The 23,777-nt window shown below is 40.9% G+C and overlaps 1 protein-coding gene across 1 annotated transcript in view; it reads left to right on the forward strand.

Moving 5' to 3' along the window:
• The window catches only part of CAMKV (CaM kinase like vesicle associated), a 594,306-nt gene extending 573,678 nt beyond the window's left edge, over positions 1-20,628 (forward strand). Inside the window, exons 10-11 of the mRNA XM_086938801.1 lie at positions 11,094-11,181; positions 17,512-20,628. Of these exons, the coding sequence (XP_086794927.1) occupies positions 11,094-11,181; positions 17,512-17,787 (364 nt within the window). The 3' untranslated portion in view covers positions 17,788-20,628. The remainder of the gene's footprint in view (positions 1-11,093; positions 11,182-17,511) is intronic.
• The last annotated feature ends 3,149 nt before the right edge of the window (positions 20,629-23,777 follow it).

The raw sequence follows: 23,777 nt of genomic DNA on the forward strand, positions 1-23,777 counted from the left end.
ACAGGGGGGCATTTTATAGCGTGTTCCTGTTCAGATTTAAGAAGAAAATGTTTTGTCTTTCTTTCCGAGCATACCAGTCAGTCTAACCACTACTGGCCTTTATGGCCCTAATTAATCTCATTTTTTTTTTTTAACCAAAGCATCCATTTTCTATAGTGAGCGTAGGATTGAGTCCCCCTCCGCTTTTACTAATCATGATACTCTCTGTTAAATGTAAACTGTCATGACATTAGTCATGGGGTAACACATTTCACTCATTAGTCTAACAAGCTATAGATGTTCCTTGATGCCTGCACACTGACAAACTTGCTGCAAGGCCAGTAGCAATTCTGTTCTGATTGATGAATATTTTGTTAACTGTAATGAGTTGCCCTATATTTCCTCAAAGAGCAGTGCTCAATTTGTAACAGAATAAGTGCCAGGATTCAAAGTTTTGCCCAGACGCCTGTGGCCGACGCTATTGAAGGTTGAGGTGTCCAATACCAAGGCTGCGTAGTCTCAATTCCACCTCGCGCCTCTTTAATCCAGCACCACTTCAAAAGACGCAGGACGAAATGCAGATATTGTTAAATATTTTCCAAACAGTAAAAATTACTGCATATTTTGAAGGACAATGTGATGAAGCACACAACTCCTCTGATGCTTTGTTTGTTACTCTCATTACCTCTAAAGGATCACTTAATTTCCCTCAAATTATGTACAAAATTCCTCACACCACACTAGGAAGTCCAGCCCTCTCTTTTCAGTCCTAGTTTCAACCTCTCAATAATGGGAAAAGTGTTTTCTCAATTTTTAAAGTTCCTGTATCCAATTGCCCTTCCACTGCAACGTTTATCCCATCGTTCTCGCTACCATTAGGTACTAGGGATACCCTAGTACCTAATGGTTCAAGCAGCACTTCTACCACCACTGTGATAGGGGGCCTTGATGTAATGACTGCCATGCCCTCCCTTCTGGTTTGCATTGGGCATTGTAACCCCTCCCAGACCTCCACTCGTGGCAGGAGTTCCTAGAGGAAGTAGAAATCGAGATACTCACGCAGTAACAGGACCCCCTGAAAGTTGGGAGGTGATGACTGGGTATGATGCACTCATTCTCTGCAGATCAGACTGCACCTCAAGCACCATGAAGATTACACCTGATTATTCACTGGTTTTGTTATCAGTGTCTGGAGTGAATAAAGGGAGGACACAGAGATTACAGATTTTTTGGGGTGAACTTTTTGATTGCCCGCCAGCTCACCAGTATCGTCCTTCTGATTAGCGGATGAGTTAGTCAAAAAATTGTTACTGCTTTCCCTCCCACCTCGGCAAATTTTGAATGAGAAATATCTAGACATTGTTTTCCAACTGGGCAATAAACAAATAATAAAAACAACTTTAGTAAAGTGGCATGGGATTGGTTGGTGAAGACCCAATCATCAGCTCAAATGTGAATATGCCTATCATTTTAGTGCTAAAGGTCCTGAAATAGAGCTGTTGTGGTCAGAGCATTGCTAGTTAGATTACTATTAGTATGACGTCAAGTTGTATCTCAGCTGGCTATTTAAGTCGGCCTCTGTATTCAGTTGAGAGGGTTGCGTTTGACCAATATGTAGGTTGTGTAGATCATTCACAAGGAAAAATATTCTAAGTACAATGGTGACAACGTATTTCATTGTGCAGAGTTAAACCGCTAACTTCTAATTTTTGCTATTAAGTCTGATAACTTGGATCTAAATAAAACGCCACATTCTTTGGCAGAGTAGGTAAATCTTTCTTGCATAGATGCACGGTTCCTTGAGTCATCTAGCAAGTTAATGTCAATGCTTCTGTTCAAGCGTGCTCTAGAAAATAGTATCAATCTCACCACTGGAGCAATTCAGTCCTATGCAAGAGCTTGCAGAAGGTGATCAAAGGCAGCAGCTTTGGGTCATAATTTGTAGCTTAAATAGTGTCCCAGGACACTATTTAAGTGTCCAGCAGTGCAAATTACGGATGTATGACGGTACAACGCGTGGTATTACCACGCGTACCGTTACAATGCAGGTTTTACAACGCAAGTTGTTACAACTGGATAGTGAATAGTTTAATTTACTATTCCAACTCCAGTTCCCGTGGATAGTTGCGAAGGTGTTGAATAGTAAATTAAAGTATTCCCTATCCTAGAGCGCCCTCCAGCGAAAGTCGTTGTAACGACTTTTGTTATAAATCCTGCGTTGTAATGGTACCGCGTTGTTAGAGTTTCGTTGTAAAGGATGTTCCCCCAAATTACCACTTCCTGTCAATCTGCTCTTTCCAATGCTGAGTTCCAAGCATGTTCTGGCTTTAATAAGGTAAGGGCTAATCTTGTTTAGCATTTTGGTAAAGCCATGTGACTAACTTGTAGCTCGCCCCCATAGTAAAAATGACCTGTAAAAGATGATGACATTGAGTTCCAGGGTCACAGTACATCTTAAGGCAAGGACAGGTGTGTCAGGGACCCATATGTTAGGAATTGATCAGGTGGCAGTTCAAATTCTCCAATCATTGCATCCAAGGAGATACGTTCTCCAGATGAGTAACAATGTATAACCATGAATATTCCTATCTCTGACCAATGTGTCAGTTGTCTGGTGGTGAAAAAACAAGGCACCCCAACAGCAATGCTGAAGCATACAGTTGGAATTGTGTTGCGTATTTAGCTGTGTGCCTCTAACATTTTAGTATGGTGTTAAGGAGCAGGTGTTACCAGTTTCTTACCTTTTATTCACAACAATAGGGCTACAAGGGTCCACTAATTATGCTCTGTCCCCAGTTGCCCAATTTCATCCACACTAGTCAAGTCGTCTTACTATCCACTGCAGCTATGCGGCCTGCTAATATGACGCTGTCAAGTCACCCTAAGGACCCCAATTAATGAATCCACCTGTTTGAACCAATCAAAGGATAATATTCATGTCAGAAGATTTATAAAAAAAGTAGAGTAACCTAAGAAGGATTATCATCTTGGAGAGGGGCTTTCCCGCCAGTCTAGGTAGCCTGAGAGAACTCCAGAATGCCACACTCCCTTTCAATGTCCTCACGGGCAAGCCTAGGTAACCTTCAATTAGACCTGCTTCTCGTTGTAATTTTTTATCTCCAGGTATTGAAAGTGTGTGGGGTTCACAACACTCCATTATTATCTAGGGCCAAAGTTGCATGGTGTAAGTGGGAACACCAACACGTTTTGGCCCAATTGGTATTCACACTTTAGATGATTACACATTCCAGGAGAGATTGCAGTGTTTATTCAAGGCCTGCCTCTATGTTTTGTAAATATAGTAACAGGTCATACGCATAAAAGGAAGTGGGATATTGTTTGTCAAAACTCTGATCTCATCACTGTTGCAAATGGTCTAATGGCAACCACAAATAGAAGTGGGAAGAGTGGGCACCCCTGCCGCTTAACCCCTCCGCTGCGGTGGCTATTCCGCTGTAGCGCTAAGGGGGCGGGGGGCCGCGCGGCGCGCCCATGCTGGTGACGGAACCGCTCCGTCACCAGCCGCGGTCGCGCTGTGCTCATGACGGAGCGGTTCCGTCACGGCCCCGCCCGCTTAATGGAACGCTCAGCGCAGGCGAGGAATCCGCGCCGCGCAGGCGGGCCATGACGGAACCGCACCGTCATCAGTACAGTGCAACCGTGGCTCGTGACGGAGCGGTTCCGTCACCAGCAGGGGAGGGGTTAATTTAAAAATGATTATATTGTGATAAAAATGTCTCCTGATTTTAACTCCAGCCAGTTGATTAGAGTACAGCTATGTGCATTTGGGCCAACTTTACCCCATCCCCAAGCAATACATCACTGAACTGAGATAGCCCCACTGCAGCAAATCAAATGCCTTTTCTAGGTCTACTAAAACCACCCTGGCAATACTCCAATTATTGGCACCAGTTTCATCAAAGATCTACTAGAGTCTCCTGAGGTTGCAAGAGGTGTTTTTGTGAAGGGGTGAACCTGTTTTGGTCTATATGTATAATGGAGGCAGGTGTGTGTACAGTCTATTAGCCAATATTTTGCCAAGGGCTTTATCATCTATATTGAGCATGGGTATCAGTCTATTCGATGCAAACTCCTCCCTTATCTAGCTTGGGCACTAACTCGTACAGGGTTTCTGTTTCCCTGGTGGTTGCAGGGAGCTCCCGCACTCCTATACAGCCTTGCACACCCTAGGAAGGCATTGAGCCAAAACAGATATAAAGGTCTGGTAAAATTCCGCAGACAGGCATTGTTGTTTAGGGTCTTACCTCTGGCTAGCTCTTTAATTACCATTTAATCTCTGTTTTGGTACTGGGGCCCCCCAAGCCCTTCCTCGCCTTCCCAGTTCAGGGGAGGTGCACTATCTACGTCACCACTTGTTCAATCAAGGCCTCATTGGGCCTCCCACATAAAGTAGAGTGTAATACTCTAGAAACACCACGTCATAAACCAATAGGAATGGACCAACCGGTCAGCTGAGCCTAAGGGTGAACCAGCTAGGCCAGAATGCTTCCCTCTTCAATGACACAAAATTCCCTGATGTATTCTCCTAAGGATTTTCTGAGTGGGCCGTCAGTTAACACTCCTGCTTGCGCCTTCCAGGTGGAAATGGGTTAGGGCAGCCTTTTCAGTTGGACTCCCAGCAATAAAGAGTAATGGTTCTCCCCAGGTATTCCGAGCTTGTGAAGAGCAGGCTGAGAGCAATAGAGTGGAGCATCTTGTCCAGGTGTGCATGTATTTCAGGAAGGGAAGAATAGAAGAAGTAATCCCTTTCAAAATGACGATAGAATTTCCAAGTGTCTACCAGACCCCATCAGTTAACCATTTTACGAACACCTTAGCCACTTTAGCAGGATCTGTATTGTGCCGGCGTGGAGTTGATCGGTCAGCCCAGACACAGTGAGAGGGCAGCAAGGTATTGCAACTGGTCCTAGTTAGGTGCATTTAAATTGCCCAGTAAGACATCCAGTCCATCAAGCCTTCCCGTCTAAATGATATAGCATCATTCTTTATCAATCAGAGCCTTGAGAACCTCAAGAGGGACTCCAGGTCTTACCAATTTAGGGGTACCTCTTTTATATCATGAATAACAAATGGCAAAGATCTGACCTTCAAATCAACCCTTCAGCCGATCAGCCTTCTGCACTGCACAATTAGTACATAGATCAGTTCTTAAAAATCTTTACTGGCAAATTGCGACCACTAAATAGTGCATCTGGCACTTGTTCCTTTCTTCTCCTTCAGAGCTTCTGCAATGTAAACCAGTGATAAGAATAGGTTCACTTGCAAAGACTGCAAAAGGGATAATAATTCACTATACACATCAGGTGCCTGTGACATACAGGTGTCTTCCCAGTAGACTGTAATGGGGTCTGAGTTAAAAATTGTCAGTTGTAGCCTCATGAGGAAGAGATGGGGATGGGGTGCTACATTAATACTAGATCATAATTCACCGTAGGACTCTGGCTCGTCTGTCATTCGTCATTACTGCACAATTTGCTTTTTTTAATTTGTATGGAGCAGTCCTATACTTTTGTGCTTCTATATTTAGTAATGTTTGCTATGATTTTAAGTAACCATGCAATCAGAATAAACTTTGAACTTACAAGAGATCCAAGGAATAGAAACATGGTACCCAAGCAGCTGGGTGGCAGACTCTAGTCACATGTAGCCAGCAGTTGTTAGCCAAAAGAACAGAAAATTCATGTTTAGTAGCTTCAACATACTCAAGAATCTGGCAGAGTGTTATTTTAGGCACTGATCCAGCGGGTTACCAGCAACAGATAATCTAACACTACATACTCACCTGGGCCCATAAATTGATTTAACAATAACTGGCACTAACCGCTGGAGTCATGTTTTCTAAATACCAAGATTAGTTATCTCATGCCCCTAAACCAACTTTTCACTTAATCGAAACAGTTATTTCCTCTGGTCAATGGACCATTTTAGGTGAACTAGTGGATGGTGAAATGACATAAAATCTTTATTTTACTTATATTTTGGAAATGAACAGGATGTCTTTTAAAGTTTTACCTTAGATTAATTTCATGTGAACCAAATTACACAGTACAGAACAGACTCTGTTTCTCACAGGAAGGAAAGTTCAAATAGTCAACCAATCAATCAATCAATCAAATACATTCATGTATATTTGCAATGACTTAGCGTGAAAGGAGAGGAAAGAGGGAACAGCACATAAGCGCAAATATAGAACATTTATATTTACCAAGTATGGTGTGAAAACCAACTCCCAGGTCTAGGAATTGGAAAGGGTCCCCCAGGAAAGATCTGGCGAACAAAGACTTCAGGACTGGAATCAGGACAGGACAGGCGGCCTCACAATCACATATGCTTGGGCAGCACCTCTCTCTGACACTCTCTTCCTCTTTGAGATTCTTTTGCGATCTTCTTCTAAATTAATTTGCTTAAAATAATTGGTTCAGCTATTGGATTCTACTTCAGCTTCACGAGTCACTCCGACAGCATCCCGACCTCATCAACATCTCTGTCTCAAAATGATAACTAACTAAGGCTACCTCAATTATACCTTTCTGTAGGCTAGTGCCACCCATTAATGTTTCAAATTTATGAAACTCCTAACTCTGATTGGACAGGCAAGGGGAGGTGACCATCACACCATGCTTATTTCTTAATATTTTCTTTCAGCTCTTTCTTTAAAATCCCACATCAATCTTTATTCCCACCCGTATTCACAATGAAATTGTCACATTTTAGAAGAAAAAATAGTAGTTCTCATGCATTTCAGTGGGCTGTTGTTCCGGTTCCTACAAAAGTAGCAACATTTATCCTTGGACGATGTTCAAGTTAACATTGCGTCTTTCAGTCCCTGCATACTGTGCATGTGTAGAAGAATAAGAGGGGATATACTGTGGTGCTGGGTTTTAGGCCCGTAACAAACACTATGAAAAGAGTCAAAAAGACAAATGTTAAAATAAAAAAATAAATAGTTTTACTGTATACCACCTATTTCTACTCTAATTCCATTTACTTATTATTATTATTCCCACATTAGCATTAGTAAAATAGGCTGGGTTTAGTTCTCAGCAAGCAGGTGGCAAGCATGTGAGTTTCAAGCAGCCATCTTGTCAGCTTCTGCGCAAGTGCAGCAAGTTTCCCTCCAAGAATAGATATACTGCGTAGATGTAGTAGACGCATGCACACTAAAGAATTTCAGTGACTGCCCATTTTAATACCACTCTCGGGTTACTGTTTAGTATGACACATAGGCAAGCTTCAATCTCTTGAAAAGAATATCTTGTATGCATGTTATTTCAACAAAACATATTTTAGTACAATGTTAAGTGTTACTGAAGTGGATTGCATTCAAGCAAGTCTCTTTTCTACGAGTCCTTGCTCAATCAGCACCAGTAACTAGATTAACAAGGATCTTGGGGTCATATTAACAAGCCCATTATTGCCGCTTTAGCAGCCGTTTTCGGCCGAAAAGCGGCGATAATGGCATTGCAGTATCCGCAAGTATCAGCAAGGACACGCTAGCGCATGTTTCCTTGTCGTAGCACCGGTTTTGCTAACGCCCTGCATTGCATTTCTAATGAGATGCAAAGTAGGCGTTCCCGAGCAAACCCACAGGGAATGAGAAGCTAACCGCACATTGCGGTATTACAAGGCCTGCCCTGACACCCATAGCAATGTCAAAACCTGTGCTAACCGCGGTTATCGCTTAAAGCTAACGTCTGCTGATATTCAGACTTAGCTATATGTGTAATGCGGGGTGGTATCTCAGGCTACAACCACCATGGGCTATTTACAAGTAATTCCCTATCGCTGCAGGAATATCGCTGGATTTCCATCGATATTCCCGCATTTCGCCGGCTATCACTGGATTTTTATCTCCTGGGTAATAAGCGTTGTTAATAACTACTCGCGCATAGCGATATTTAGCATCCGTTGTTGGTAATATGCCCTTTAGTATTACCGGTTTCAGGGAAAGACAAAAACAAAGCAATTGAGGTCAACCCCAATAATAAGCACAGTAATAATTCAAAATTCTTGGCTAGAAGCAGATCTTTGGGGGAGAGGGACTGAGGTTCAGCACAAACTGATAGGGCAGCAAGAATATAGTGAGAATAAAAGATGGTGATCAGGTTGTGAATTAAGTAGTGATTACAGAGGCATACCACTGGGGTGTGGCTGAATAACAACCAAAACTACAGAGCCATATACGTTTTAATTCTATCACCACATCTGGATCTTATACACTCAAGCTAGGGGAACCTAGGAATTTGTACCTGTTTTTTTCCCATTTGTGCACTCTTTCTCTCTCTCAGCTAGTCTATCTCTATGGTTCATTCATGCACTCTCTCATAGCCCATATTAATCTCCTCTTGACATCATTTTATTTTTTTATGATCTATTCTTCCCTTTTGCATATGTTAACCCTTGCTCTCTCATGCCACATTTAATTCACATTCTCTTTCAATTATATCATTCTTTTGCATCACTCATTCTCTCACGTTTTTCATCAAACACTCTCCATCTTCCCTCTCTCCCCACAACTGTTCACTCCGATCTTACAACCTCTTTTATCCTCTTTCTGTCACATGCTACCCTTTTATTTCTATGTTGCACCTACCACTTGTAAGGCCATTTTTTGTCTCCTACAACTCTTTGATATGCCTCACTCGCCTGTCCCCGTCCTCCGCCTCCTCTCTCTCTCTCGCCATTTTTCAGCCTTTTCACCTCGTAGAACGCTTCACCTCCTACAATGGATGCCATTTAGGGGTCACTAGAGGTCACAGCTGCGATCCCTTGGCTAGCACTGCTGTTATGACCCCTGGCCTCACAACTGGCAAAAGCCATATCAAGCACAGAAGATAAACAGTGTTCTGTTGAACACTGAATGCATTCTGTAGTTCCCACTAGGAGGTCACACTTTAAGTTAGAAAGAAAGAAATTTAAAAGTGGTAAGTGCAATTTTTTCTAATACAAAAAAAGATTTAAGCAGATTTCAAAATTGCTGCCCCGGTTATTATTGTGATTTTGTGAAAGAATATGTTTTTGAGCCGAACCCTCTGCTACTGTGCTCTGCAAGTGTGATAGTTCATTGCAAGCAATAATAAGTCATTATTTATCAATATCAAAAATTAGTAAATCAAGCCAACAACACAGTTCATATGCAATTTATAGTCCAGACGAATTATCATACCATTGGATTGTTGAGAGCTCCATTGAAGCAATGGAGCAGCTCCAGGCTTATAATGGCCGAGGGAAACCATGAGCGCCAACATTTCAATGTTTGTCTTCATGTTTCTCCCTTATTAATTTAGAACATTCTAACCCTCAGTGGGTGGAATGTTCTAATAGCCTTAAAGCCCTTCTGCCGCAGGCTATACCTGTCCTAAAGACCCTCACCCTCAATATAGCCTCATGCAGACACTGGTTCAGGGCCTTTAACAACTGGTATAACCCTTGGCAGTGAGCTATAAGGCTATAGTATGAGTGGACCTGACCACTATTGTTTTATTAACGCTCTTTTTTGTGCATCTCCCTGTGATTTCGCAATAATTTCCTGGAATTCAGGCAAAGGTCATGTGATGTCACTTCCTATGATGTCAAAAGACTGTGTGGCCATTTCCCCTACCCTTGGCGTTTTGGTGAATCAACACCCAAGCGTCTTACAATTCTCTCTGTCTTGTCTCAGTCTGTCTCACTTTCACTCTTCGATCACTATTGTGTCTAACATGAGTATTGAGATCATGGTGAGAAGTCCTCCTGTTTACCAGAGAGGTTAAAATTATGGCCTCCAGCACCCTGTCAGAGGACTGTTTGTCTATTTAGCGATTCTCTCCAATCTGTCAGAGATCTCTAGACTGTAGTAACCAGATTGAAGGTAGTCGATGCCATGACGGCTCCTTTCAGAGCACTGAAGGTCATTCTAGCAAATGATTTGTTTAACAGCCCTACACATCTAACATTTTGTTCATTAAAAACAAACTCCAATAGTTGGAGTTTATTTTCTCTGAACATATTGTGCAGGTTAGTAGGGGTCGGTTAATTCTCTGCCTGTTTCCACCATATCTCAAATGAATGATAAGAGAAGGGAAAGTAAGTGATGGGGATGTATGACGTTACAACGCATACATTTACATCACGGTACATTACATAGCGTTTTTTCCAACGCAAGTCCTTACAATGACTTACGTTGGAGGGCACTGGACTTAGGAGTTGTATAATTTACTATTCCAACTCCAGTCTACATTCAGTAGGGAAGGTGTTGGATAGTAAATTATACTATTCCTTGTCCTAGAGCGCCATCCAGAGCAAGTCATTGTAACAACTTGCGTTGTGAAAACCGCAATGTAATCCCCGCATTATAAACGATGTTTACCAAGTGATGGTATGCCTCGCCTCATTAGGAAGAGATGACCACCACTGTGACCCAGCAGTCCTCATACGGAAAAACCACTAGGTCAGGGGTCACCATCTACGGACCCAGGGGAAATTCAGCCGATGATAACCCAGAGGTTCCACTGACTCGTCATGGAGTGGTGTGAGACTGCCAGTTTACTGTGTTTTTCTCAGTCCGCCAATGCTTAAATAAGGTGCTGTATCTGTCATACCACTCTTTAACTCCCCTCTTTCCAAAAAGTATTCAGCCTCCCTCTTTTCTATCGTCTTTATCTTCTCTTGCTATATATTATGCAACAATCTCTATGTCGTCCCACAGCTTTTCCCCTTTCTCCTATTATATTAAGCCTCTCTTTCTCTCTTTTCTCCCCCTCTCTTTCCTTCTTTGCTCTTGTAATGCTTGTCACTTTGTCTTTTCTCAGATTAGCAATACTAAGTGATTTTCAAGCTTTCTTGATGGTTCATTTATTTTGCCCTATTCTCTCTCTCTGCGCCTACTAGGCATCTTTTACATCACTATACCTCCTACCTCTCCCTCACCCACTTTCCTCTCACCCTCTGTCCCTGATACTAAAACCAATTCTTCTTTGCTTGTAGATCTTTTCCTCTTACTCTTATCACATTTCAACATTGTCCTTTACTCTTTGGTTCCCTATCTGCTAAGGACATTTGGCTTTGGACATGATCGAAGGGGAGTAAGACATGATTCTTTTATATGCTTTCAGGATCTCTGGAAATGCTGCTTCAGACAAGAACATAAAGGATGGAGTCTGTGCTCAGATTGAGAAAAACTTTGCCAAAGCTAAATGGAAGGTAATGTCCAGAGATACCATACTGGTTTTCCCTCAATCATTCTCTTGTGAGGTTGGTTGGTTGTTTAAAACATCCAAACTACCTACATGTATTTGTGACAACGCCTCGTCCCTTGATACTTTGCACATGGTTTTATTTGTCCAAGGTTTAATAGCCTTAGTTTTAAATATATTCAGCCCCTCTTGGTATCTTTTAATTTTAGACAAGTGCGAACGACTTTATTATATTTACAATCCTTATCCACCCTGCATGTGGGTTTCTCTTAAACATGGTTTTTATCACACGTTTTAAGTCTGAAATAGTGAGATAAAGTGCTATTATATCTTTTAATTGCTGATTTTTTCTGATTGTAAGGAGATGTTCATTTGATTTGATGCGCTTTGTTCTCATTTTTAGGAATTGCTTTGCTCAATTCGAATAAAGTTATTTTGACTTGATATGATACTGGTTTTCAACAGTAAACATCTAGTTGTTTTTCTTGATTGTGCCATCAGCTCAGCAGTCATGATTGCTGTGTACCTACCCTTTGATGGACAGACTCATATTGTATTGTATGTGAGTCTTTGCATAGGTTTTGATACCTCTGAAGATGGTGTAAAGTGATTACAGAGTGTTAGACATGTTAGTTATGGTGCATGAGGTGCAAATACATGCTGAATACATGGTACAGGGTATGTTAAGGCACATATGTGTGAAGTATTGAGGAGTGTGAGAATTAGTCATTCATACCTACTTATCCTTCTGTATTTATTGTATTGTTTATGAAATAAACTATCCAAATATAAAACCAAAAATCCTTAGATCGACATGATGGTAGTGGGGTAAGAACTCAACAATCAACAATGGTCCATTTAGAATATCACTGAGTACCAATATGCTTTACACGTAAAATGTCAATATATATATAAATGATGTGTGCCATTGAATATGGGAAGAATACAAATAAAAGCAAATTTGTTAAAATACAGGTTGATGTTAATGACCAAGGTAGAAAATGGGCAGGCTCCATTAATCACATGTGGGGAAGAATGTGGGTGGGTTCTAATAACTAACAACATGGTAACACATTTGTGAGAAACAATCATAGGGTCCATAGTAGACCCTGGAAACATGACTACGTGTGCATTGGAATATGGATGCCCCTGAGTGAAATCTGTCTGTATCCATAAGCAGTTACATATTTTCCAGACTTTTTTTATGTCTTTTTAAGTTTAGCAACAGACCGTTAAGTTGTGTAGTTTTGCAGGCGTTAAATGTATAGTTTACCTAGAAAGATGTCAGCTTGACAACAATAGTTTATATTTTCTTACAATGGGTGGCCAGGCAACTGCACAACATTCATGCCTAAAATCAGGATTTCTATTACTTTCTTTTGATTAAATGTCTACAGGACATAATTCAAAAAGCAATGCATCTGTATTAGCTTGCTAGGACATCCAAATTTCACAAATTGTGAAATATAACATGTTTCCTTTTTCCACTTTGCTTTTGGAGCAAGTTTAGGCAAAAAAAAAAACGAATACATTGACTTCATTAGAAAAAGGAATGGTTATTTTGTGTGTTTTTTACTTGATTTGAGTGGTTCTCCCAGGCTAGCAAAATGTGGTCCTAGGAAAACCATGAAACACACAAACTCCACGTAGGTCCAGCAAATTCATAAGGCTCTAAGAACAAAAACCACCATCAGACGAGGTGTTTCACTATAAAAGTAGTTACAAATTGTAAAGAAGACCATCATATATCAGAAGAATTTTCTTGGATGATCATTGAAAACCTAAATGAAGACAGAGCACCCAATAATAAACATGTATTATTACTACGGAAAAAAACACCTGTGGATTTATAAATTAGCAACTGATAAATCTGAATTAAATGATAAAATAGAGTGCCACACTGGCATTTTGAAATAGAACAGACATTTGGGTAAAACAACGATCTCTATAAGGGCATATTGACTATTGATATAATTTTTACACTGCCCATAAATATGTGTCCTGTGCTTGCATAGGTAGTCTGACTTACCTACTGGGTGTACCAAAACATATGTATTCTACAGTTTACATGGGCCAAAACCCTAAAAAATAGTATACACTTTTGTTCTCCTTTTTTCATCCACCACTGTGTGAATAACTCTATTTCTTCACTTTGACCCTGATTTTAAATCCATTTACTCACAGTTTACTTAGGCCTTTTTCAATAGCTATCCACTTGTGGGTAACCAGTGACCAGTTCTGCCATTTCTATAATTGACTCGAAAAATGGGTAGGGGTTCTGCCCACATAACCCTCTTGTACCTGAGCAAGGGACATCCAAGGATGAAAAAGTAGAAGAAAAATGGCACTAAGGGATTAATCAAACATTTAATCACAAACAAGAAATAATTAATTATCTTGTTGATTACCAGTATTGAAGTGCATTCATATTCAAAGTTTCATATATATACGAGTAAACAGAGAGAGTGGCGCAAAGGAACAACACAAATGGAAATAATATATGTAACAATACGGCATACAAAAAATATATACAGATCACATATACAAACTGTACATTACAATTACTAGAATCTATCTATACATCAGGGTACCCTAAGAAAAATGTACAAAACTTATCACAGTATCCACTCCTATTTTAGAGTGAAATACATCTCAAAGAGGGAAGTCCCAAAATATGCGCCAGAGCTATCATTTCTCTACACAACATATAATTATCAAGGCGCAAAAGGCAAAACTTTGACTAGGTTATGATTTTCAGGGGACTCCTTGAAGACAAGGTGTCGACGCAGTCGCGGTCGCGTTTGAGCCAGATGTCTTTATGGCTTCATCAGGGCATGGGTACTTCAACGCACGGCAGAACCGGCGGAGATCTAAGAGGAATCCACACCCTCATGGGTGGAAATGAGCTTAGTCCACTGAAGGCTGTATGAGTTTCTACAATGACTGTGGGCGCCCAACAATGACGTCCAGTCGAGGGATCTTAAACACTGTACCACAGGTATTATTCACTTGTGTCTCCTGCCTCAACAACAGGGTCAGGACACGCCGGACTTAAACACGAGGCATTCAATGCGGCCAACGGCAAAGGTCCGTCTATCAATGAGCTTATATTTACTGCCGCTACTGTCCATTTACATTTCTGTCATGGTGTTATCATATGTCTTTTTATCTCTGATACAGTGTAGTTAAGTGCAGTCATGATGTCTGCAAGCTTTGACCACATGGCTGGGTCCCCCATGGCCGTCACATAAGGATTCACTTAGACTAATAACAGCACATTTACAATTATATGGTGGCACAATTATCTCTGTTGCTTTTGAGTTGACAGTGATGACGATGAGTGCCCCAAACACATCATAAATTATTGCTCAAATATCATTTTAAACATATTTTCATAAATTCAGTAATTGTTTCCGAAATATTACCTTGTAAGTGTCTCAAAATACTGACATTTCAGCATGCAATGCAAACTTTCCCATAGGGTAAATTAGCTTATTTACAAAACATGGAAGCTTGGCTTTTTAAAGATTATAAAGAGAAAATACAGCATTAATGTCTCAAAGCATCAGTTTTACAATTTTAGCAAATACTCATTGGACCCAAAACATCCAATTGTCATTTTCACCAAGAGCTAGTAGACAGAAGGACAGTATCTACCTTTCAAGTAAATTTATCCACATCAAATATCAGGATGTACATCATTTGGCAAGGATTTCCACAACCTCTATTTCAGAGATAAAAAAGGATTAAGTCAAGAATGGCCACCATACATCAAGTATTGGCCACGGTTATGCCAATGACATCCAAAATTATGTCGAGAATGGGCACAATAAGGCAAGGGTAGGAGATAGACACAATAACACCAGTAATTAACAACATGGTATGTATTGATCTCTATTTTGCAAGGATTGCCAATAATGACACTGATGTGCCACAATAACACACAGATAGCCAGCATATTGCCAAGAATACTCACAGTTTGACGTGGATGTTTCATTATTATCCAGGAAAAACCACAATAATATTCTGGATACTCTCAGTCTGTCATGGTTGGTTCACCGGAATTAGTACAGGAAAGTGACACTATTTAGCCAGACCATTGACATGTCAGGGACAACCACAATGTTCCATGGAGTGCGCCCAAGATTTCAGGGAAGGCTATCATTTTTATAAACCGCCCAGGGTCCCTGACACACAAGCATGTACTTAGACATGCATGAACAAAAGCACGCACGTTCATAGTAACACACACATTACTCAAATCTTATCAAGTGTCATGGCAGATGGTGTAATGAATGTGCTTTTCGCAAAAAGGACACACCCTAACGACAACATCCCCAAAAGACTAGGCGAGACCCAGCTCTCCCTTAAGATAAGAAAACCAATCCAAATGTATGGAATATAACACACATAAGTGTATTGATACAATACTTCAAAAAGGCTGACCCAATATATATCAGTCATGGCAGACTCCCATATATCAAATGAGCAATTGAAATAAATGGTCAAAATAAAGTGCAGTATGTATAAATAGCAAAGAATAGAATAGAATAGAATTGGTTAGGAACACCTCACAGACTGAATTTGCAGAATCCTTGCCAACTTTAGCTGGGGGAAGTCCTTTTCTGCAGCCCAGGAAGGAGGTGAGTCAGGACTCAAGTTCTGTCACCTTTCCACAGCAATACGTCTATTCGGTGGTGAACTTCCACCTGGCCCACAAAAGCTCCCAGCTTTAATACCATTATTCAACGTGAGACGAAGTTTCCAGAAAACCCTGCCCCTTTCTCATTGGAAAAAACAGAGCTGGTTGGTACCAGCCTGCGTCAAGGCCAAGACAGTGGCGGGCCAAGCCCCCGTATTTTGGCTCCGAGGCTGAGTTGTACATTCTACAGATAATATCCAGTTCACTCTGGTCAGTGAGGTGCAGAAAACAAGTGAGGAGCAGAAAGAGCTTGAATATGAGTCGCAAGCACTTATGTGCACGCAGAAGAAAGACAAACTCAGAAAATAAGAACACATGAGACCATGTAAAAGCCAATAGTAAGAACCTAAAATTCTCATAAAAGCTTGAAGCAAAGTAAAGTCAGAAAGTAAGATGACATGAGGCCATGTCAAAGCCAATAGTAAGCACCTATAATTCTCATAATCCAAACAACTTGCAAGCACCACTGTGCACGCAGAAGAACTGAAGCAAGGCAAAGTCAGGAAACAACATGGCAGGAGGCCATGTTAAAGCCAATAGTAAGACTTTAATAATTCTCACCAATACACAGTACAATTGACATTTGTACACAACTGCTATAGCATCACATACTTCATCCCTCAATGTACAACACCGAGCACATATGTGCACCATCACCCACAACACTGCACTTTGTGACCAAAAAGTACATTCCACACCTTTCTCTCTTCCTCTCACACCTTCAAATGCAAATCCCACACCCTCTGCTCATGGCAAGACTGTTCCACTCCGTGACAGCTCCCACTGAAAGACAGCAAGATTACAGGAAAGAAGGGAAGCAGGAATTTGCAGGACCACCCTACATTAAGGCTAGGGTAAAATAACACACTAAAGTCAGTTAAAATGATGGCAGTTAAAGGTCATCATAGGTTGCCAAAATCACAAGAGTGGCTCTTTCACTACAGATGGTCCTCTTTGGATACACCTCCTAGCTCTTTGCCGCCCGGCTCTACACCTTCAGGGCCCCATTCTGCATGAATATAGGCAGTAGTACAACAAGTAAGTAGAAGCAGTCATTATTCTGTATGTGGTATACAAGTCTCCTCTCAATCAGAAGACAGTCGTTGCTGGAGGTGAGCACTTATTCTCTTATTGATCCCGCCCTGCTTTATGACATTTGCTAAGCCGTAAGTGTAAGATTTACAGGCACAATGATTCTCTGTTGGGTGACAGGCCTAGTAGCTATGTGAGGTTAGAGCTACCCAGAATTCCCCTGACAAACGTGCAGTACAACCAACATAACCATTAGATCCGTCCTGAACTGTAAACATGTTGCAACAGTTACATGTAAACAACAACCTGATCGTTGTTCATTTTCACGCATAAGGTGAAATATTGTGATCAAGTAGGTGAGGCGGCAATGAATCGATGCGATGGGGGTTTGTACCCCCTATGACCAGCTGCCACTGATTCATGAGATGTATCACTAAGAAAGGCAATTTTGTGCAGTACCTATAACCACAAAGTAGTTCCATTTGTGATGCTTTCTAAATTAAATTCTTCACATATACTAGTAGAGAGCATTTAAGGGATTATAGATCAGTTTATACATTAACATGCACTAGATTAATTAAATGTCTGGGTTCTTTCCCTCAGAAAGCAGTCAGGGTCACCACAATCATGAAGAGGCTGCGAGCAACAGAGCAAGCGGAACCAGGGCATCCAAACCAGCCAACAGACAGCACACCTCCAGCGTCTACAACAGCGTTGATTGCAAACCCCAACCCTCCAGTCAGTGCCACAAAAGAAGAGGCCCCTTTGGCCCAGCCAGATGAAGTCGCTGAAGCTCTGCCTACGTGCAATGGCGAAGAGGAGGAGACCCCTTCAATCCCGGCACCACTGACAGAGAGCAAGCTGGAAGAGACCGGCTGAAGCAGCAAAATGTGGATTGGGAGGGTTGAAGATGGAAAAGGCTGTCTGTGAGGGAAGGGATTGTGGTGGGGTAAAGGAACCAACCAACTTTTGTTGTAATTACAGTTGTTGGCATGGCAGTGGCATTTCTTAAGTGGAGTTGCAGTCCTATCACTTGCCACTCCACCTATTGCAGACGCCGATGCTCTGTGCAATCTGTGTTCCATTCTGTCCTCACTTTGTCACCTTTTGAACTGTTTTTACTATGAGAAGATTGCTAGAGGATTGGCATTTAGTTTGCTAGAGGCCATAGTACCTTTTGAAACTGGAGCCAGACAAATGTTTAAAGACAATGGGACACGGCCACCAAATATATATCTGCAAGTGATGGTGTTGAATGCATTTTCCCTTTCCACCAATAGTTTAGCTTTCAAACTAAAAGGTCCTGTGGAAAAGATACCTGTAGCCCATGTTTAATCAATTAACAGACATTGAATGAAGTCTGGGCGGATCTGTTGAAAATGTAGGCAGATACTGTTATATCTCTTTTTTGGGGAAATATTAGTTGTTACAGGATAACCCTATTTTCACCCACATATACTAGTTTAACAAAATGAGAAATTAACCCTTAATTCCTTATGTAAAGAGAAAATATTGCCGGAGGAGTTCTTTTTATTTTGGAGAATATATTTGGGAGACAAGTTGTTTTTTTCACTGTGGTTATTTTGAGAACATTGAGAATGGAATAGTTTATTGGAGGAGATTATATTGAACATATCAGGAGTACAAGTCTTTATTCCTTGGAATTTTGTTGATCACGTTGGATAATGAAATATGTACATATTCTATTTAATGTTTTGAGAGTGCAATCTTTTCTCTACATGATCCTGTGTTGAATTTCTTGCAGAAACACAATCTTTTGTCAGTCAGTTGAAACCTATATCTGTTGCAGTACACTCTCCAATTTTAGAGTTTTTTTCCAGGTCCAGAAAGTGAATGCGTTTTTCCTGTGGCTCTCTTGTATTGTATGTTAAAATTATATTTGTAAAGAATTTTTGCTTTATCTTCAAGGAGATACATGCTTGGGTTCCAGTTGCTATATTTGTTTGTCATATCATAATGCAAACCCTTCAAATTGCACATACGTTGATAGTTTGACCCGTTGGCCTTTTTTGTGTTTATATTTGTTAATATGTGACACAGCGCTTGTCCCACTAGGGTGCCTAGTGGCATAGTCAGAGAAGCAAGATGAAGACGTTGGAAGTCACTGTGAGTTGTAGCTAAATGTGACAGACATCTTGTAATGGCTCTATGGTCTCTCTGTGTAATGCATAGTTAAATTATATTTCCTACTGTCTGCGTTTGGGCCAGAAATGTGGGCTTATAGCAGTAATTTCAAAGCTAAATATGACCAACTGCCCTACCTGTAATTTGATGATCTGGAAAAAACAATTTTACAGTGGCTTATTGTGTCCAAAGAGAATTGTCTATTGGCATAAAGTAAAAGCTATAAACCTATAATTAAGTCAATAGCATGGCCCGAGAGGATAAAACTAATGAATAGTACCAAATTCGACTTGCAAATTATCGGAAGCCTCCGACCAATTCAGGGTTAGTCAACTTAAAGGTGTACTGGACTAGAAGCCATTTTTACTACAAAATGGAATCCATTTGCTGGGCAACTTAATGGCAGCCTTGTAGGAGCATTAGTACTTAATTTTCTAGTCTGCCATCCAACAGAACTGGGAGGCACCAGTGAGAACTCATCAGAGGCCTTGTTTTACTAAACGGTTTGAGAATTAGGTCACTTACTGCCCATGATCAATCAGCAAAGCCAGGGTTAGCACCTGCCACCCCTGGCTAGCCCTGTGGTACCCCTGGCACAAGCTTGATATCCTTGGTCTGAGTGATGATGAAAGCGGTAACAGGAGAGAAAGTAAACAGGGCTCCGCAAACTTTGTTTACTTTCTGTTATTTTCACCCTGCCCTTACCTTAGCATCTCAGAAGCAAGCAGAAATCTGCTGGGTGGGTAAGATTGTGTCTATTGGTCCATCATGTAATGGCATTTGATGCAACATATTGGAAATATTATTTATATCACCCTTGGCAGTCTGAGAATTCAAATGTATTATTTTCTCCTGGAAAATCAAAGGTAAGTCACACCCAGTCACTGAAAAATGTTCATAATCAGGCAACGGATTGGGAAGGGAAAAGAAGAGATACAAATAAAAACAATAGACTGGTTGAAGTGACTTTGACCGGCATCTTCTGGTCTCTATTCAGCTTTATATATGTGTGAACCTCCAGTTCATCTAACGGTAAGAATTACCTCCACATTTGTCCTTTACTTCCGGTTCATTGTTTCTCACTGAGACAAGCGCAGGTAAATGGCCTTACCATGCATGCCACAGGTACAGGTGTGTAAATGTGTAGCCTTCTGTCACGTAATACATTTTAGGGATGTAGAAAGGGAGCCATTTTAGATAGAACAACACACTATTTTCCTTGTGTCATTTCAGCGGTCTTATGGATTGCTGTCAGCCGAACAAATCAAGCCTGTCATATGGGGTTTGTGGCACGTGGGAGGAGTGAGGTGGAGGTTCATAATATGAGAAAATATGGCAATTTGTCATCGATTTTCATTCAATTGAAGCAAAAAGTGCTTAAAAGTAAAAAAAAAAGGCAACACGCCATCTCCCATACATGCCAACATTTTAGAAGTCAAAATTGAGAGATTTAAAAAAAAAATAATCAGGAAAGTGTAGTTTCCCCATTGACCTCCATTAAGGGAAAGGCATTTTCAGGTGGGAGACAGTCAAAATAAAACCATTTCTTGCTTCACAAATCAGGAGTATCCCAACTAAATGAGGTCTATTGGCATGAATGCAACTTCATCTACACATGCACGGTCTGGATTTATGACTAATACCAATCACAACTGCCCTAAATCTTCTGGAATTAAGCAATGAGCTGCAGACACAACTTTTTAAAGAACACTACATCACAATGCAGTAACAGTTTACATCCGCTTCTAGAAACCAGCTACTACCCCTCCAGTCACTGGTTGACTTTATCTTCACCTTTGACCCTCTAATGCACTCTGCTGCTTTTCAGATAGGTTCAGGCTATAGTAATACCACACACATGCATACCTCTACATTGTTTAGAGAGAGTTCAGCAAGGGAGCATTTGGTGTAATGCCTTGCATCATCCAGTGCTGCAGTACCTAAGGGAATTAGTCTTCAAGAGCATTTATATACCATTGAGAATATGTTATGCCCATAGAAATGATTGATGCATATCACAAAAGTCTTTTTTCTCTGTAAGAGAAATAGTCATGACCTGACCCATTATTTTATTTTATTTAATTGGCGCAAGGTGGTTGGACAAAAGTAACTATAATATATGTAGCACCAAATCTGACAAGAAGTCAAAGGTCGTACTCCAACCTTCTCACACTAATCCAATTGACAAGTAAGTGGTTTGAGAGACTGTCTTCACATTTTCAAGACCCCCGCCTTTAGAATACATATTGCATTTTCATTTCCACAAAGTTTCTTAAAAATGTGAAGCACCGCCACACAGATAGTTCTCTGAAGAATCCACTGGTGGCTCTAGAACTTTTTTTAAATGTGAAAAGTGCAAACGAGGACACAAGTGTGAATGTGTGTAAAATTGGATGCACATTTTGTTTGCCTACATTATTCACAATTTTCCTCACGCATGTAAATCATCGTCAAATAAGGACCGAAGCCATGTGCAAATATTTGTGCCATATACACTGAAGCCTAAATGGGCACCTTAATAGGGAGGGGATAGGAATTATATTTAGTAGTCCCTATTGTGATTGCATCTCATTTGAAATCTGAACAATTTTGATGGTCCTATATATGCAGTGGATTTTAGTTCCTGCTAGTGCTTTATCTCTAATTAGAACATTGGAATGTTAGGAGCTCCATTGAAGACAATGGAGTTCCCCCATGCATCTACAGGCCGGTAAAGGCCCGCTGAGCAACATTCCATTCTTTTACAAAGGCCTCTCGGAGCTCGAGGGGATTTAAATCCCCTCGAGCTTCGAGAAGCATTTGTTTTATTTGTTAGAACATTCTGCCCTCTAGTGGCAGAATGTTCTAATAGCCCTTCGTAGCAGGGCTATACCGGTTATTAAAGTCCTGTCCCTTGTTTAAAGTCCCTTGCTTTCGGCTCAGGTCGTTAATGCTGGAGCAGGCCTTTAATAGCCGGTATAGCCCACTACTGCGGACTATAAGGCTATATTAGAACTTTGGAATGTTGAGAGCATAATTGAAGAAAATGGAGAGGCTCTGGACTTATAAAGTCTGACATAAGCCTTCTGCTACAATATTCCAATGTTTGTCTTTTTGTTTCTCCCCTTTCAATTTTGAACATTCTATCCTTAGTAGGTGGAATGTTTTAATAACCTTATAGCCCTTCTGCCTCGGGACTATGCTTGTTGTTAAAGGCCCTTACCCTCTTTATAGGCACTCGTCTGTAGCTCATGCCTATAACTTGTGTTCACTGCCTTTAACAACAGGTATAGCCATCTACAGGGGGCTATAGAGCTTTATTGAGCCTTTAAAAGCATTGTTTGGGTATCAACATGAAGTGGTTTTTCTGTCTTAATCAAATAGGCGATTTTTGGTGGAATTCATTTAGAGGTCCTTGCTACCCGTGACACTGAAAACAACATTTTTTTGTTAGAAAATACAGTTTTAAGGTTTTTCTGTCTGCAAAACAGCAGCAACTCCAGGCTGCTGGGGACAGTACACAGTTCAAACATTAAGGGGCATACTTACAAGAAAAGTGACGGAGCACAGTGTTAGCCTTCTTGGCCTAACGCCGCACTCCGTAATTTAAGAAATGCATGGCTGCACCATATTTACAACAATGCGGTGCAGCCCTGCGTTTCCGATTGTGCTGGTGCTAATTACAGCTGCTTAGCACCAATGCAGGCTCCCTGTCACAATAGTGCAAGGGTGCTTGAGTTGGGGGAATGATTGTTTAAGTGCAGGAAGGTGTCCCTTCCTTCAAATAAACAATCTCTAATTGTGATTTGTAACTTCTATGTGTGCTGCTTTGTGTAGCACATGTAGAAGTTGCAACTCGTCATTTTTAAAATGATTATTTATGTGCAGGAAATGACACTTTCCTGCACATAAACAATTGTGCATGTTTTGCTGTGTTTATGTGTGCTGCAAAATGCAGCACACTTAGAACAGCAAAAACAAGGAGAAATAAAGCATTTCTCCTCGTTCCGCCATGTTAAGACCAGGGTTTTTTTGGTCTTAATTTTGGCACTGCCCCATATTTATGCCACCCTTATAAATATGAGGCAGCTCAAAATCAATGGGTGTTGCGGAGGAACACCCTCTGCCACACCCATTGCCCACCCCTTTCACAGTAAGTATAGCAAGATAGGATGCGTTTTTTACAAAGCAGCGTTAAGCCAGTGGCTTAACACTGCCTTGTAAATAAGGCGAAGCCCGTATCACCACAGGAATGTTGAAAAAAGTAACATTCCTGTGGGGATAGGGGCTTGTGAATATGCCCCTAAATTGTTTCAGTGTGTCCCATCAAACCCGATGTTGCTTAGTAACACTCACTTTAAGGCCATCTATGCCCATCCAACGTCTAAGCAGTAGCAAAAAAAAAATTGGGAGTTAAATGCGACAATCAATTTGACTCTACAAAATCAAATTAGCACATTAATAAGAAAGTGCTTTGGTCTGATGCGTATGGATAAAGAATTCCTGCAGATCCTTACCTTGTCAGCGAAGATTACTGTTGTTTTGGTCTTGACTGTATCCAGACTGGACTACGCAAATGCTCTCTATGCCAGCCTTCCACAATACCTGTTAAGGAAACTAGAAACTCTCCAGAACACAGCAGTCAGCCAGGTCCTCATGTTACCTTGATGAGCTATTACCTAATCTCAGTCGAAGAATCTATACTGGTTTCCGGTTAAAATGAGGATTCTGCTCAATACCCTGGC

This window comes from Lissotriton vulgaris, chromosome 9, assembly GCF_964263255.1.
Source record: "Lissotriton vulgaris chromosome 9, aLisVul1.2, whole genome shotgun sequence".
In the NCBI taxonomy this organism is placed as follows: Eukaryota; Metazoa; Chordata; class Amphibia; order Caudata; family Salamandridae; genus Lissotriton; species Lissotriton vulgaris.